The following is a 16,078-nucleotide window of genomic DNA, read 5'->3' as shown; positions in this document are numbered from 1 at the left end:
TAGAGTGAAGAAAAATACAGGTTGTCCTCAACGGCCAGTGAATGATATATATGTTCAGAGATTACAGTTAGGATATCTGCTGTGGAACGGGCTTGCCTGAATCCATATTGTTGGTTGGTTAGAAGTTTAGCATCTGTAAGGTGATGGACTAGAGCTTGGTTAATTATGGACTCAAATATTTTGGCGAAAAGTTGGAGGAGACTAATAGGGCAGTAATTTACTGGGTCAGTTCTTTCACCAAAATTCTTGAAAACTAGTACCACAGAAGCAGTTTGCCAGCAGGTAGGAAAGGAAGATTCATTAAGGTATCTGTGTTAAAGGTAACAGCGGAGTTACTATCTTTAAGAGCATATCTGAGAAAATAGACCACATCCTGTCTGCACACCCCTCGGCTAACATCCACATCTGTGGTGACTTCAATGTCCATAACGTGGAATGGCTGACCCACTCAAATAAGACGAACGATGAGGGGAGGTTCTGTTATGATTTTGCCATTGCTTATGACCTCACTCAGATTGTTCGCGAGCCCACCCGTGTGCCCGATACTACAGGTCAATATGCAAGCCTCTTAGACCTTTTCCTCTCAACTTCCCCTGAGCTATGTTCATGTTCCGTTCATTCTCCTCTGGAATCTTCCGATTACTCCGTCATATCAGTTAAGATAAAAATGAAATGTAATAAGTCCCCAGACGTAGCCCTCCACCATACTGTATACCGATACTCCATGGCTGACTGGGATAGCTATCATACATTTATATCTGATCTACCTCTGCATTCCATGTTTAAAAAGAATGTGTCCTCTATAGTATCAGACCTGACCGAATGGTTAATTGTAGGCATAGACCGATTCATACCATCTAAAAAATGCCAACAAAAACCTAACAGCCAGCCATGGTTCTCCGCAGAATGTGCTGCTGCCATCGCGCACAGAAATTACTTTTTCCATAGCTACCAACGTAATGGATGTACTGAGACTAAAGCTGCTTTCAGGAATGCCAGCAACCACTGTAAAACAGTAATAAAAAATGCTATATGCCCAGTCTGTTAAATCCAAAGTAGCTGATCGGCGGCTTGGTTCTCACCAGTTTTAGCAAATAACAAATAGGATCCTGAACAGAAGTGTGCGTTCTATCCCAATGATTATCACTGGACCAGAGGTCATCTCGTTAGCATCAGACAAGGCCAAACTATTTGCCAAAAACTTTGCAGCTAATTCTACCCTATGCAACGAAGGCCATCAACTCTCCATATTTCCTCCTATAACACAGAACACACTAGGTAATATATAAATATCTGTGCATGAGGTTGCCAAGCTAATCACGAACCTTGATTCCAGTAAAGCAACTGGCCCTGACGGCATCCCAATTATAGTGTTAAAAAAGCTTCAACCAGAACTTGCTCCCATACTTACAAAACTCTTTAAGCATTGCCTTAAGGAGAAGTGCTTTCCAACACCCTGGAAAACCTCATCAGTATGCCCTGTATTTAAGAATTCAGGTGATAAGTCATCTTCCTCTCAGTACAGACCAAGTCTCCTGTGTGTTATTAGTAAGTTGCTGGAATCCATATTAAATAGAGAAATAGTCAACCACCTCAGCAGAAATAACCTTCTTAGTGACACGCAATATGGTTTCCGTTCTGCAAGATCTACCGCAGATGTGCTAACGGTTATACCTCATAGGATTAGTGAATCTCTTGACAAAAGCTTCCTTTCTAGGGCAATTGCTCTTGACATATCAAAGGCCTTTGACAAGGTATGGCATAAGGGTCTACTTCACAAGATTTCCAGCTACGGTATAACTGGAAAATGTTTTCTCTATCATTAAATCATTTCTCTCTGATAGGCTCATAAGAGTAGTGGTCGATGGACAAAAATCAGATGCCTGCAGTATTAATGCTGGAGTCCCTGAAGGGTCCATCCTGGGTCCAACACTCTTCCTGATCTACATCAATGACCACCCTAAACACATACTTAAATCATTCGTTGACATCTATGCTGATGACATGACCATCTACGGCAACGCATCAAAGGCTGTAAATAACAATGTTCTTTTTGATTCTCTCTCCTCTGATCTCGAGCGCGTGGTTTAGTGGGGGAAGACGTGGCTGGTTACCTTTAATGCATTTAAAACCAACTGCTATCTTTATATCATCAATGCTCTGATCCCCATCTGGCATCAATTGAAATGGATGGCTCTCGTCTAGGAGAAGCCCCATGTTTTGACAAGCTTCTGGGCTTGACCTTTACTCCTGATCTGAAATGGAACACGTACATCAAGTCCGTTGCCAAGGTCACTGGAAAGATGGTGGGATCCTTCTACCGTTCCAGAAGATATCTCACTACTGATGCTATCTATATAAAAGCCAAGTACGTCCAAGGATGGAATACTTCTGCCATATCTGGACAGGAGCTGCTAAAAACAGCCTATCCTGCCTTGACAAAGTACAAAATAGACTTTGTGGCTTAGTGGGGGATGCCCTTTTCTCTTCCCTGCAACCTCTCTCCCACAGAAGAGACATTGCAGGCCTATCTTTGTTTTATCGTTATTTCCATGGCAGGTGCTCATCTGAACTCCAATCTCTGGTCCCCCCTCACCAATCTTTTACGAAAAACACCCGTCTAGCTGAATCCACTGTAAAAAATTTCCCCCACTCTTTATATGTGCCTAAATCAAAACGTGGATTCCATGAACAAAGCTTCTTTCTTAGAAGTGCACGCCTGTGGAACTGTTCCGTCTGCCTGCTTCCCACCTGACTACAACCTGGATGTCTTCAGTCCAATGTAAACAAATTCCTGATGAATTGCCCCCTTAAGTAGACACTTTATTAAATCTCCACACTAACGTACTGTACTTGCAATAACCCTTATCCTTGAGTGGCTTCCGGGCCTTGATAAGTGGTAAACACCTTGTAAAAAAAAAAAGAGGACTGCAGCTACTTTGGCGGCGCACTTTTTTAATAGCACAGCCGGGATGAGATCAGGTCCACATGCTTTTGGAGTGTCAAGATTTTTTATGATAGCATGCACCTGAGAAGGGGTGATTTTCAGATTATCTAGTGTGGCGTCTGTCTGCAAAGGAAAATCAGGGAGGGGATGGTTAGCAGGGTTCAGTGTGGAGTTGGAGGCAAACCGACTGGCAAGCGTATTAGCCTTCTTGGTTGCTGAGCAAACAACCTCATGATTGTTGGATAGTGGGGGAATTGTTGATTGCCAATTATGTCCTACACTTTTGTAGATTTTCCAGAAGAAAAATATATATACTAGCTGGACACACAACATTGCCCGGTCATACAATACACTTAAACATGATATTTTAATTCATGCAGATTTCAAATGTATTATATCAATCCTCTATTGATTATTATATATTACAACAAATAATTTTCCTGGTGGACTAATTCGCAAAAAAATAAAAAAATAAATAATAATGATAATGTCGTTCAACAAATTTTGTCTGTTTTTGTGACGATTTTAAATTGTACCTCTTCTTTTATTGTAAGTTGAATTCATTAATAAGAAAAATTTTAAATAAAATGGTGAGGTACACCCAGGCTTGTACACGGGATAATTCTCTATCACTGAATTATATTTCCAGGTGTCAACAAATCTGCTTTTTTTCTAACAAGAAATTATTTGTTGAGATTTTATTATCTCCCTTGATGGTGAAACATAAAATATTTTCCCGTAAAATTCTTTTATCTGTAAGAAAAAAAGACTATTTTTAGGATCGGATACTTATCAACTGAATTTCTGTCCAAGAACACTGCCAGACATATAAATTACATTTGTGCGAAATTTGCAAAAGATAGGCTCAGCCATTTCAAAACCCACATGAAAGGAACACACACACACACACACACACACACACACACACACACACACACACACGCACACACATGCACACACACGGTGACTTTTATATGGTTAGTTGTTTTTGTTTTACAGCATATCCACCCCTTTTCAGGTTATTTAATGCCGAATCCAAAGATTTTGAAGAAAAATTTTTTAATAGAATATATTTGTTGTTTTCCAGTCGGTTTCTATTCAACCCATAGTTGGGACCCTAACAGGTACTACAACTCCAGGTCAGAGTGGACCTGGGAGCAATGGCAATTAAAGGGTAGCTTCACACTCCCCAAAGCTCGCAAGCTGGGGCCTCATCACTGGATATAGTTTAAGGTCATATCCAGGACCCGACTTTTATATAATAGTGTGTGTATATATATATATATATATATATATATATATATATATATATATATATATATTTATAATATATATATATTTATAATATATATATATATATTTATAATATATATATGTATATATATATATTTATAATATATATATATACATATATATATATATTCAAAATGGCGTAATGGAAACATATTAAAGGTATTTACAGCTTCTCTTTAAATTTTCGGATTTTAATCATGTTAAATCAAACTTTATTTCCTTTTGGCAGATTGATTGTTGCTATTTCTTCTGATGAGTTAAGGGCATTCATTGATTGATATAATAATTAAGTGATTGATTTTGCGCTATGAAACAGATACTGTCAAGAATTGTAAATGTCAACTGAATTAAAGGAATAAATAATTAGATGGTCAGCATCATGAATTTTGGAATATAGTTTTTTTGTCATTTATTCTCTATATTGCTCTGTAATTACATTGAGCTTCTTAAATAAGGATTGATATATATTATAAGAAAATATATTTCTACAGATGTATGCTGTCTGGTGGCAGACAAGCAGAACTACTGACATGTGTTAAAAATAGCAACACCTCTTTCCTTATTTCGAACTGAAGAGAAAGAAACATAAATTCAACCCTTTCTCCATTAAACAAAATAGAAAACACTTTGATCCCGAGCTGAATCGAACATAAACACAATAAATTTACATTGGAAACTCTATTTATTGTGATGGGTTTGATGAGGAATTAATTCTATTCATTTGTTTTTTTACTGAGAGTGGTGCCTGTTTCAACAATACTATTTCATGAATACAATGTGTCTTTAGCCCCAAATTTCACCTACAGTGGGGGAGGTAGGAGTCAACATTGACATGCCCAGTCCAAACTCTCAGCAGCAACAGTTCTTCAAACAGAAAGTTTTTCCACAAACAGCCCTTTTCAGGGCTAACCTTCCAAAAGTTTTTCTACCTTCACGTCCTGCACTCTGCACTCTGAAATACCTGCCTACTCTTCCAACTCTTCCCAGCAGCCCTAGGTGCCTCCTGCAGTCTTCTAACAGCTTTCAGTGCCTCCTGCAGCCTTCCTGCTGCTCTCAGCAGCTTTCCAGCGCCGGTTGACATCAGGCTACCACTCCAGAGCCTATCAGTGTCCGGTTGCTCATTCCAGTGCCAGTAGCCGTCAAGCTACCCATTTCCGTGCTGGTCGACATCAAGCTATCCACTCCAGAGCCTGTCAACGTCCAGTTACTTACACCAGAGCCCACTGATGTCCAGCTCAACAGCCTGCTGACGCCCACCTTCCAGTACCCACTGATGTCAAGCTCAGCAGTACCACTGACTTCAAGCTGATCCTTATTCACTTGGACTGACCACAATCTCCTCGTCTTATCGTTCTCTTTTTGTTTCTGTGTCTAATATTCTTAGTTGTACGATCGTTTGGTTTTATCATCGTCTGCTCCCCTCTGCAACAGCCTATCAATATAATGGAAAGTTCAAGGGTTGAATTTTTTTATTTTATTATTTTGTGTGTTTGTAAGTCAACAAGAATATAAAGGTCTAGTTATGTCTGGCCGTGTATGGAGGGCTAGTTGTGTCTGGCCATATATAAAGATACCTTTTTGCAACAAAAGTTAATAGCAAAGCTATGATCCCTGCTGCAAAATTGGTTCAAAATGCTGCGTTTGAAGAAGGTAGGAGATTACATCCGTCGAAACAACATGAATATAACAACAAAGATAAAAATATTCCGAATAATCCAAAGCATACATAGATTTGTATCTTTCGTAATTTTTTTTTTTTTTTGACACTAAGAAATGTATTATAATTAAAAATTGAAAGATTGTTACACGTATATTCTTCCGTAGATTTCGTTCAATGATCGTCATGTTTTGTTTATTGTTAACTGGTGTTTTACTAGATTTCATTAACATGTGAATATGCCGACATTCGTATGGACCAATGAACGCCGAGCTAAGTATTAATTCAACCAATCGCTAGGGATTTTACATCTGTTCCATCGTTTTTTTTTTGTGTTTTTTTTCTCCGTGGAGCTTTCATATTTGCCGTTTTTTCTCGTTCCGAAATGAGTTTGTCGCCGAATTTCTCGAAGATTTTTCAATTCATGTCGCTAGTCGGCCAACTCAAGGTACACATTATGACTGTTTATAAAATGTCTTTATAAATTACTAAAATGTCTAATTTGATGTCTAGTTGTAAAACACGATATTTTCCACCTCTTTTTGAAAAGTGATCACGTGTGCTGACATTTTTCATTCATTTTTTTTTTTAATTCGACAAATTCGATGGCATTTTAACTTGCAGATTGTAAATTAATTAATTAAAATGATCGCACATGTTTTACCAGAGCCAACAAAAGGGGAAAAAAAATGGACAAATAAACAAAAGAAATATAAAACAAATAAATGTTACCAAAGGCAAGATAATCTACTACGCTTCTACCTATTTGACTGTTAGTTTTTAACTTATTTTGGAGTGTTTATTCATTTCGAAAAACAAGTAATGACGAAGCTTAAGTTAGAAAAAGGAAAAAGGCTGACACGATAGTTTCATATCTTTGAAATCTCGATAATCGCTCAAAAATAGAAAATAAAACGATGCTTGCTTCGGTAAAATTGACTAATACCTGACTCTTCTGCGAAAAAAATAGTTCGTCTCAAAGTTGACTTAAGAACGAAAACACTGAACCGGAGTTGAAAAATGGGTAAAACTATACAAACACCGTGACAGCGAATTAACCCTAACCCTAAACCTAACCCTAACCCCTAACCCTAACCCTAACCCTAACCCTAAACCTAACCCTAAACCTAACCCTAAACCCTAACCCTAACCCTGTCACGGTGTTTGTATAATAATACCGAAAAATGAAACGGAATAACGAAATTTAACAAAATAGTTTTCTTTCGTTTTAAAATAATAACACAAATATTTTTAGTATGTCTCAGAACTCAGAAAAAAAATAAAAAAATGAAAATACTTTTTTCTTTTTTTTCCTTCCGAACCTGAAAAGAAATACAGGGAAAAGGGTCAATGGTTCTCCAACCTCTAAAGGGTGTTTATTCCGAAAGCCATTCTTAACATGGGAAGGTTGGGGGGTGTTTATTCCCAAAAGCATTTTCTTATTTTCAACCTCCCCGTAATCAACTTCTTTAATGTAAGTCTTCGGGTGATCTCTCCGTGCGCTTTCACCAGAAAAAGAAACTACGGGTTTGTATTACTGTACACATACATAACTTATCTTGCCTTTGATAACATTTATTTGTTCTATATTTGTTTTTTGACAACTTTTTCGAATCTATGTGTACAGTAATACAAACCCGAAACGACTACATGAACTTAAAAAGGAAACTAAAAAAAATAAAATAGTAAATAGGAAATACAAAAAACAACAATATTTTGTTTTATTTCCAGTTCGATATTTTAATTTGTGCACTATTGCCACAGTGCTGGATGGAATAATAACATTATTTTGAAAGCCATTCTTAACATGGGGAGTTTGTACAAAAAAAAGTCGGGAAACTTATTTAAGGCACCTCGCATTTTATTTTTTCAAAAATATATTTTAATAATACAAAAAAAAAAAGATTTTATTCTATTTAAAAAAAAAATATAAATAAATCAAATATTTAACGAAGTAATATATATTTAAATCTCGAGCGATATTTGCTGACCTAAGGACACATACATATCAAAACGTGACAAATTAATGCACTTAACATATAAATGTATATTTGCACATGCGTGAAGCATAAACATTAAGTCGACTTATACCTGCCAAATTCCAATTTTTAAAAACCAAATCAAATTTATTTGACAGGTCTGAATCTCCTATATATCAATTTTCATGTCTGTACACAAAAAATTGACAGAGTAATTTGGTAGAGACTTTTCACTACATGCACACATAAGATCACTTTTAGATGTTGTTTTTATTTTTTGGAATCCTTTGAGATGAAGTTTTATAATTTATGCATTCATATTTTTGTGGACTGTTATCCTCATCTTTGTAGTTGTTATTTCACAACGTTTTGGCTAACTCCTACTCTTGCCTTCTTCAGGTAATTAACCGCGATGAAATAGGAATTCTGAGTCTTGTAACTTATCGCCAGTAACTACTCACTACATTTTGGTCGACTAATCCTCTGGTCTGCTTTGGGTAGGACTAGGATTGAAACCAATTTCTTCAGACAAACACAAAATTGAGTTTATAAAACCAGAAAATCCAACCTTGATCGCCCTACAAGCCCGTGATGCAGTGGATGAAAGCGTTGAGTCTCTATTGCTCCAGATTAGAATTGTCTGACGATAAAGGTTTCAATTCTACCCAAAGCAAGCCAGAGAATTAGTTGTAATAGTTTTGCTTGCTTTCAAAAACTATAATGGATGAGAACGGTCGCAGACCACTAAACAGTCAGCATGACCATTTTTTTTTTTTTTTTTTTTTTTTTGGTGCAACTCTGACTTTTTTTTTATTTTTTTTATTCAATTTTCACCCCAAACAAGGCACAGTGCCACTTTGAAGCAGGGGGCTACTATTAGGGACTTAATTAGCGGGGTCATTATGAAGGGAGAAGAGTAGAAAGATGTTTGTTAACATTACACTTGAACTTCTGCATATCATTGCAGTTGGGAAAGCAGAATCCCGGAAGGGAGTTCCAAAGACCCGCAGTTCTGGGGAAGAAACTATTGGAGTAAAAGGCTTTCTTGCACCTAGGGATCTCCACTGTAAAGGGATGAGGCTTAGTAGCTTGTCGGGTTTGTTGGGGGTAGTTACGTCGGGGCGGTACAAGTGTTTGCTGTTCGTCAGAGCATTCACCATTAAAGTATTTGTAGAACAGGCAGAGGGATGCAACATCTCGTCGATGGGACAGGCTTTAAGAAGTGTCCTGGAGCTTCATCAGTGTCTAACTACTGAGCTAAGCGGCGCCAGTTGTCGTAAAGAACCCACTTTTCATCGCACCGGCCAAACCTGACTTGAAGCTTTTACTGGTCCTTGTGTCTTCTGTGTGCCATAATGGAATCATAAATAGCTGAAGTTTGGAGAGTAACAGCGAACAACCTGCCTTGACTTGTGATGCGGTGTATTCATTTGCGGCCAGTTCAGTTCTACCTGTTTTCTTTATTAAAACCTGATTTCAATAAAAATACACATTTTCAGAGTAATATCAAAACAGTTTCACTCAAGATAAGTCATGTGATTAGATTTACAATGGAATGTAAAAGTAAGATTTCATTTTTAAATTTTTATCTTTTTTGTCTTGTTTTGTACTTTCAGCGTGTCCGTCGAACAGGCTGGGTGAAAAGAAATGTGAGCGACCCTGAGAGTGTGTCTGACCACATGTACAGGATGGCAGTACTTGCATTCCTTGCAGAGCCGACGGCCGGCTTAGACAGAGAAAGGTAAGATGATGTAGACAGTTCTATTTTTAATATTGTGAGAAATGTGAAAACTCGACTTGTGATTTTATTTATTTTTTTTTTTTTTACATAGGCATCACCACTTATCAAGGCCAAGAGGCCACTCAAGGATAAGGGTTAAAGAGTGTACAGTAGACATTGGACAATATAGTAATCATTAGTAATGAAAATTTGATAAATTTGATAACTTATATAGAACGGCTCATCAAGAACTTATTTACGTTAGACTTGAACACAACCATATTGTAGTCAGCCGGAAAACAGGAAAACGGAAGACAATTCCACAGGCGTGCAGTTCTAAGAAAGAAGCTTTGTTCATGGAATCTACGTTTAGGTTTAGGCACAGATAAAGAGGGGGGAATTATTGATAGTGTGTACAGCTAGACGAGTGTTTCTTGTGAAAGTTTGGCGAGGGGGGACCATAGATTGAAGCTCAGTTGAACACTTTCCATGAAAATAACGATACATCAGAGACAAACTCGCAACATCTCTTCTGTGAGATAGAGGTTGCAAGGAAGAGAAAAGGACATCTCCTACGAGGCTACAAAGTCTATTTTGAACTAATCTATTAGTCTATTTTGAACTAATCTACTAGTCTATTTTATTGGAATATCATCATTTTGCTGCTTTCGCAGGAGAGAGAGGCTAGTTATTAACTGCTTTCCAACAAAATTGCAACAACATGTGGGACAAGGCTGGAAGATGCAGAAAACCTGCTCCCCCAAAGGGACACTCAAAATGAAAAGATAATGCCTGGGAGGATGTATGTTCCAATTGAACCATACATTATATGAGAAGCATGTGCGAAAGCGTTCAAGAATTGTAGGCTTACCTGTAGCGAAAATGAGTTTGTCCTAGAGCTATAAAAGTCATTATCAAAGTCATCCGAAGAGACTTTTATAATTTTTGATTGAAAAAAGAAGTTGACTAAGTTTTATAATTGTATTGAAAAAAATGTGACTTTTATAATTTTGTGAAAAAGATTTCGAGTGACTTTTATAATTGTGTTGAAAAAAAATGTGACTTTTCAAATTTTGTGAAAAAGATTTCGAGTGACTTTTATAATTGTGTTGAAAAAAAATGTGACTTTTCAAATTTTGTGAAAAAGATTTCGAGTGACTTTTATAATTGTGTTGAAAAAAAATGTGACTTTTCTAATTTTGTGAAAAAGATTTCGAGTGACTTTTATAATTGTTTTGAAAAAAAAAATAACGAGACTGACAATCTTGAACTTTTGAACTTTTAAAACCCAGAAGGAGAATGGCTTAGGTGACGAGCTGATGTAGAGACCTCTCACCTAGGGGAGTGGTTGTTGTTGAATTCAAGTTCAAACTATATATATATATATATATATATATATAATTTTTTCTTTTTTTTGTTTTGACAGTTGAACCAATAATGATAACCAGCCAATTTAACCAGCTGATATTGGGTGCGGTGAGAGGTTGGTTGGGACAGAGATGGTGTGTGCGGATAAATTAGACTAATGTGTTTCCTCAGGAAACCGCTGGTCTATGGGGGGTTTGAGTGTGACGTGATCGTCCCAGGAAACGGTTAAGCTCCCCACGGGGGAGGGGAGAGGTCAAGACTCAAAATACTGGAGAAGCCGGGCAGATATGATTTGTTTTATTCTTTAATTATCATCGGTGTGCCCTGTCTACGGCAAAATGTTAAAGAGCAGCTGCCTGTTCTTGTGAGTAAATATGAGATAGCCGAGGATTCAAACTTGCGAAGCAAGATTTGGAATTGAGAATTCCGATCATAAGTTAAAATAAATAATACAGAATGTTATTGAAAATGGAATGTAGAATTAATCATTGTTTAGTTCACATAAAATAGTTAGATAATTGTTTATTGAAAAAGGAATGTAATGATGTAATTTTGTTTCTGTTAAAGAAATGAAATTAAAATAAGGAATTTAAAAACGGACAATGGAAAATGTTTGTAAAATGGGTTAATCAAAAATTAGGCTAGAGAGTCGGCTTTGTGAAAACGTGAGGCGTGTCAGGCCATGTGTCTGATATGCACGTGTTGGTCATGCAATGATGTAATGAGTTTTCAATATAGTTGGAGCTTGGCAAAGAGTAAGAGTCAGTCAGTCAGGGGAGAAGAGAGGAGTCAGAAACAGCTGACATGGAACCTTGGAAGTGAAGGGGAGAAGAAAGAACCATGTAGAGACTTGAATTCCTTGATGCAAAGCCATTGACCGGTCGAAAATGGAATAAATGAATATCATCATCTTCTTGTATCTGCGTCTTCGTGTTATTCAACAACAGAAAGGTATTGTGAATTTATATTGTAAGAAATTTGTGAAAATCATCATCTCAAAAATAGGTAAAGAAATATGTGTCAATGTTATAGAAACACTCCCATTCACAGAACTGTCAAACAGTATAAATGTCAAATGCACTATCGGTCTATCTATCTATCTATATATCAAATCTCAGTGCGTATTACATGCCGTCGGCTCTCCTGTATTAACATGTACCCTGTCTCCCTTTATATATAAGAAAGTAAAATTAACATATACACGCATGTGCGTTGAATTCGGAAGATATAATTAGTTACAAACACGTATAATATCCGGTCAAAGAAATCTCTCCACCCCTCCTCCAAATATGGTTAGATGTGTTACTGGAAGCGCTGTGGTGTGCGGAGCAAGTTAAGTGTTATCCTAAATCATCCTAGTCCTAAAAGATACTAACTTTGTTATTTCTTCCCTTTTAAATTTTTTATTTTACTAATTTATGTATGCATTTGTCTTTTGTTTTTTTTGCTCAGTTTTAAATCCCCCCCCCCCCCCCAGCAAAACACCAACCACGTTCTCTCCTAGCTTAAATGATAAATTCCACGCTCTGTACTATGGCTAGAGATAAAATATCTTAGGCAGGATAAATTTTCCGAAATTAGCACAGACGTGGATTTATTTTTTCTACTGTAGAATTCAGAAGAACTTTATTTAAGTAATATACTTAATATCTACAATTGCCATATGCTCGCTTGTATTAATAAAGAGACCTCGTCGATATCTCTAGCAAACCTCTGGATATAGCTTATAATCAACTGTTATTATAGTTGTACTGAAATCTACAGTGGTCTTAGCTGCGTCACTAGGACTTTTTTTCTGAATAGATACAATGTTTTGTCCCCAACCTTAATGACTGCCTATAAATATGAATTCCGAATCACGACGAAATAATTGTTTCTCTTTACCTCCAAGACGACTGCCTATGTCTAACCTGCATGCAAAATAGGGGAAAAGAAGGGAAAATTTTATTCCTTTCTCTCAAGCTAAAACAATACTTTAAACTCTAAATCCTAATGAAACTTTACTGTATTCTGTAAGTTAATAACCCCTCTAGCTGCCACTAAAACCCTACATTACACACGCCTTAGTAGTGGAATCCTTAGCCTCCAGCTCCTAACTTTTCACATGCTAACCGCCTAACAGTCATCACTAAACATCTATACATTTCTACCTCTGACATGCATTAGAGTTCATTCCTATCCAGTTTGGTACTTAACCAGCCAACGTATGCACTCGGATGCAAAGCGATCTTCATTACATAAGAATGCCTCTCCCTAGATGGTATTGCAACGATCAATACAAAACCAAATCCGATACTCCCTGTTATGCAAAACGCTTGATGACTCTTAAATGAAAACTGAAATTATCTTCCTTCAATAGTAGAAACACTAACACAACTTCTATCTATTTGCATTGACTGAAAACTTACCCAAATATCTATTTTACTTAATTTTTTTTTTTTTTTTTTTTTTTTTTACATGGTGGTCACCACTTATCAAGGCCCGGAAGCCACTCGGGGATAAGGGTTATTGCAAGTACAGTACGTTAGTGTGGAGATTTGATGAAGTGTTTACTTAAGGGGGCGGTTCATTAGGAATTTGTTAATGTTGGACTTGAAGACATCCAGGTTGTAGTCAGGTGGGAAGCAGGCAGACGGAACAGAGTTCCACAGGCGTGCAGTTCTAAGAAAGAAGTTTTGTTCATGGAATCCACGTTTTGATTTAGGCACAGATATAGAGTGGGGGAAATTTTTCACAGTGGATTCAGCTAGACGGGTGTTTTTCGTGAAAGATTGGTGAGGGGGAACCAGAGATTGGAGTTAAGACGAGCACCTGCCATGGAAATAACGATAAAACAAGGATAGGCTCGCAACGTCTCTTGTGTCGGAGAGAGGTTGCAGGGTAGAGAAAAGGGCACCACCCACTAAACCACGAAGTCTATTTTGTACTCTGTCAAGGCAGGATAGGCTGTTTTTAGCAGCTCCTGCCCAGATATTGCAGCAGTATTCCATCCTTGGACATACTTGGCTTTTATACAGATAAAGAATTGCATCAGCAGTGAGATATCTTCTGGAGCGCTAGAAGGATCCCACCATCTTTCCAGCAACCTTGGCAACAGACTTGATGTACGTGTTCCATTTCAGGGGGCCTCTCCCAGACGAGAGCCATCCATCCCAATTGATACCAGATGGGGATCAGAGCATTGATGATGTAAGGATAGGAGTTTGGTTTTAGATGCATTAAAGGTAACCAGCCACGTCTTCCCCCACTGAACCACGCGCTCGAGATCAGAGGAGAGAGAATCAGAGAGAACTTTGTCATTTACAGCCTTTGATGTGTTGCCGTAGATGGTCGTGTCATCAGCATAGATGTCAACGAATGATTTAAGTATGTGTTTAGGGTGGTAATTGCTGTAGATCAGGAAGAGAGTTGGGCTCAGGATTGACCCTTGAGGGACTCCAGCATTAATACTGCAGGTCTCTGATTTTTGTCCATCGACCACTACTCTTATGAGCCTATCGGAGAGAAATGATTTAATGATTGAGAAAACACTTCCAGTTATACCGTAGCTGGAAATCTTGTGAAGTAGACCCTTATGCCATACCTTGTCAAAGGCCTTTGATATGTCAAGAGCAATTGCCCTAGAAAGGAAGCCTTTGTCAAGAGATTCACTAATCCTATGAGATATAACCGTTAGCACATCTGCAGTAGATCTTGCAGAACGTAAACCATATCGCGTGTCACTAAGAAGGTTATTCCTGCTGAGGTGGTTGACTATTTCTCTATTTAACATGGACTCCAGCAACTTATTCATAACACCCCGGAAACTTATTGGTCTGTTCTTCGAGGGAGATGACTTATCACCTGAGTTCTTAAATACAGGACATACTGATGAGGTCTTCCAGGGTGTTGGAAAGCACTTCTTAAGGCAGCGCTTAAACAGTTTCGTAAGTATGGGAGCAAGTTCTGGTTGAAGCTTTTTTAACACTATAATTGGGATGCCGTCAGGGCCAGTTACTTTACTGGAATCAAGGTTCTTGATTAGCTTGGCGACCTCATGCACAGATATTTGTATATTACCTAGCGTGTTCTGTGTTATAGGAGGAAATATGGGGAGTTAATGGCTTTCATCGAATAGGGTAGAATTAGCTGCAAAGTTCTTTGCAAATAATTTGGCCTTGTCTGATGCTGACGATTATACATACGGAATACACCATGACTTAAAATGTTCCTCCAGTTATACCCTTACTGTACATCTTAACCCTCCTAAATCTAAATATACAGTGACTGGGCAAAATTCTTAGCTCAAATCCTAATACCTACTCACACTATAACGCTATCCTGTACCTAAACTAACATAAAGTTAAATGGAAAAATCTAAAGGTAAAAGTCTTAATCCACACTAACAAGTCTGCTCACATAACTGCTTCCACTGCATGTCCCTAAATCACTTTGAGGAGTGTAACTATTCATTAGATATATAACCTCTACAAACTAACCCTGTAACATTAACTAACCACGCGGGGTCGCAGAAATACCTGGATTAGGACCCAGGCGCGGAGCAAACCCTCTCAAGGCTGATGGACCCGTCTAGGAGAAGGAAAACTCTGAAACTAAACCAAAGGGGAGGGAGGCATCTCCGGTCTTAGATGACAACCTTCCTAGAGCTGGTGACTCAAACAAATTACCGGTCTGCAAACCTAAATTACTTAAGGAGTAGATAGGCTCTGTCTATAGCCCGGCTTCCATACTCCTTCTTTGCCTATTAGTCAGGCGCAGAGACACTATCACAGTGAATCGACAAAACACTTAGTGGTAGATCTTGTTTCTTGTCTAGGGCAATAAATGCCATTTCCCCACTCCCAACACATCCCACCCCTCAAAACTGGACATTTGGGAGTACTTGAGTACCACACATGCCTGTGCAATTAGATTAGGGTGACCTTCTTCTGATGGGTTGAGGGTACCGGATTGACAGTTCCTGGCTGCTGTTTCCGACTGGTAGTACAGGTGTCCATACTCTTTGGTAGCGCTTAGAGCGGCTGTTCTATCAACAGTTGTATAATATGTAGTGTCATGTCGCGCATGGAAAGGGACCCTGCACTCATCCCCGATAGGTTATCCTAAGGTCACAG

At 38.0% G+C, this 16,078-nt stretch overlaps 1 protein-coding gene across 4 annotated transcripts in view; it reads left to right on the top strand.

Moving 5' to 3' along the window:
* Positions 1–16,078, top strand: part of LOC145243843 (5'-deoxynucleotidase HDDC2-like) — a 45,394-nt gene that overhangs the window by 1,036 nt on the left and 28,280 nt on the right. For 2 of the 4 annotated variants that reach the window (XM_080106873.1, XM_080106871.1), the window contains exons 1-2: positions 6,200–6,345; positions 9,493–9,617. In XM_080106873.1, coding sequence (XP_079962999.1) covers positions 6,283–6,345; positions 9,493–9,617 — 188 coding nt within the window. In that variant the 5' untranslated portion in view covers positions 6,200–6,282. Of the gene's footprint in view, positions 1–6,199; positions 6,346–9,492; positions 9,618–16,078 lie in introns of those variants that run through there. The other 2 variants (XM_080106870.1, XM_080106872.1) reach the window with 1 other exon arrangement.

Source organism: Euprymna scolopes, chromosome 22 (assembly GCF_053919585.1).
Source record: "Euprymna scolopes isolate OS-2025 chromosome 22, ASM5391958v1, whole genome shotgun sequence".
In the NCBI taxonomy this organism is placed as follows: domain Eukaryota; kingdom Metazoa; phylum Mollusca; class Cephalopoda; order Sepiida; family Sepiolidae; genus Euprymna; species Euprymna scolopes.
This window is presented reverse-complemented; position numbering and strand designations above follow the sequence as displayed.